At 37.9% G+C, this 1,161-nt stretch overlaps 2 protein-coding genes across 4 annotated transcripts in view; one reads left to right on the top strand and one right to left on the bottom strand.

Annotated features, from left to right (window-relative positions):
- The window catches only part of LOC128250510 (uncharacterized), an 8,073-nt gene extending 7,803 nt beyond the window's left edge, over positions 1-270 (bottom strand). The window contains exon 1 of the mRNA XM_052975668.1: positions 131-270. The gene's annotated coding sequence lies outside the window, so the exon portion shown is untranslated. The remainder of the gene's footprint in view (positions 1-130) is intronic.
- LOC128250511 (uncharacterized) overlaps positions 1-1,161 on the top strand; it is a 15,901-nt gene that overhangs the window by 3,867 nt on the left and 10,873 nt on the right. The window contains exon 1 of one of the 3 annotated variants that reach the window (XM_052975671.1): positions 236-411. The exons of 1 other annotated variant lie outside the window; for it this stretch is intronic. In XM_052975671.1, coding sequence (XP_052831631.1) covers positions 410-411 — 2 coding nt within the window. In that variant the 5' untranslated portion in view covers positions 236-409. Of the gene's footprint in view, positions 1-235; positions 412-443; positions 732-1,161 lie in introns of those variants that run through there. One more of the 3 variants, XM_052975669.1, reaches the window with a different exon arrangement.

The following is a 1,161-nucleotide window of genomic DNA, read 5'->3' on the forward strand; positions in this document are numbered from 1 at the left end:
AGAGAGAGAGAGAGAGAGAGAGAGAGAGAGAGAGAGAGACACACACACACACACACACACACACACACACACACACATACGCACACATAAATATATGACTCAAAAACTAAAAATGTAGGGATTCACGAACACGGTGACAGGCGGCAGGCGGGCATGCACCGATAGATGTCTGGTACAGATGGTGATGGTGTTGATAATGAAGCAGATGCTACTGATTATGGTGTTGCAATGAGTAGTAGTAGTAGTAGTAGTAGTGGTGGTGGTGGTGGTTGTGGTTGTGGTCTGACGTGGGGAGAAGAAATCTGGAATGCGTCAAATCGAATGAGTAGGACAGGATAGAGTGGGATGGCAAGAGAGCGAATGACGAAGGACAGAGAAAAAGACAGATAGAGAAGAAGGAAGTGATGAGATGTAAGTAACTGAATTGAGTTGGTGCATTTATTTCTATAGCAATTCAATCATCAATTACCTGGGTTAACGGCATTATTTAACGAATATTTATCTGCACCACAAAGAAAAAAAATATCTCCAGAAGGCACATACATATACATATACACTTATTTGACGAATTCGATTACGCATAATGACACTATATATATAGATGCATATATGTATATATATATATATAAATATATATAAATATATATATATATGTATATATATATACATATATATTTATACACAGTCGTAGATATAAATACTACTCACAATAATAACTGTGGATATAAAGAGTAAGTAATGTTTGAATTATTCATAAGGGCCGTATAACGGTTCAGAAATAGTAATGTAGAGAACACCGTGTTACGAAAGCTGCGGTGATTCAGCTGGTTGTATGCTTGTTGTGTTTGCTTGGTTGATACTTTGCGAGCGGAATATTGCGAGCTTGGCTTGGTCTTGCTTTAATCTAAGTCCTCATGATTTGTCTTGATTGATGTACATGTTTTACGTGTGCATTATTTTGCTTATAAACGCAAGTTATAAGCAACGGAATAAATAATCCTTTCCCTTATAGACACAAGGCCTAAAATTTCGGAGAAGGTGATAAGTCGATTACATCGGGCCCAGTACTTCACTGGTACTTAGTTTATCGACCCCGAAAGGATGAAAGGCAAATTCAACCTCAGCGGAACTTGAACTCAGAACGTGAAGACGGATGAAACA

This window comes from Octopus bimaculoides, chromosome 22 (assembly GCF_001194135.2).
Source record: "Octopus bimaculoides isolate UCB-OBI-ISO-001 chromosome 22, ASM119413v2, whole genome shotgun sequence".
NCBI classification, from domain to species: Eukaryota; Metazoa; Mollusca; class Cephalopoda; order Octopoda; family Octopodidae; genus Octopus; species Octopus bimaculoides.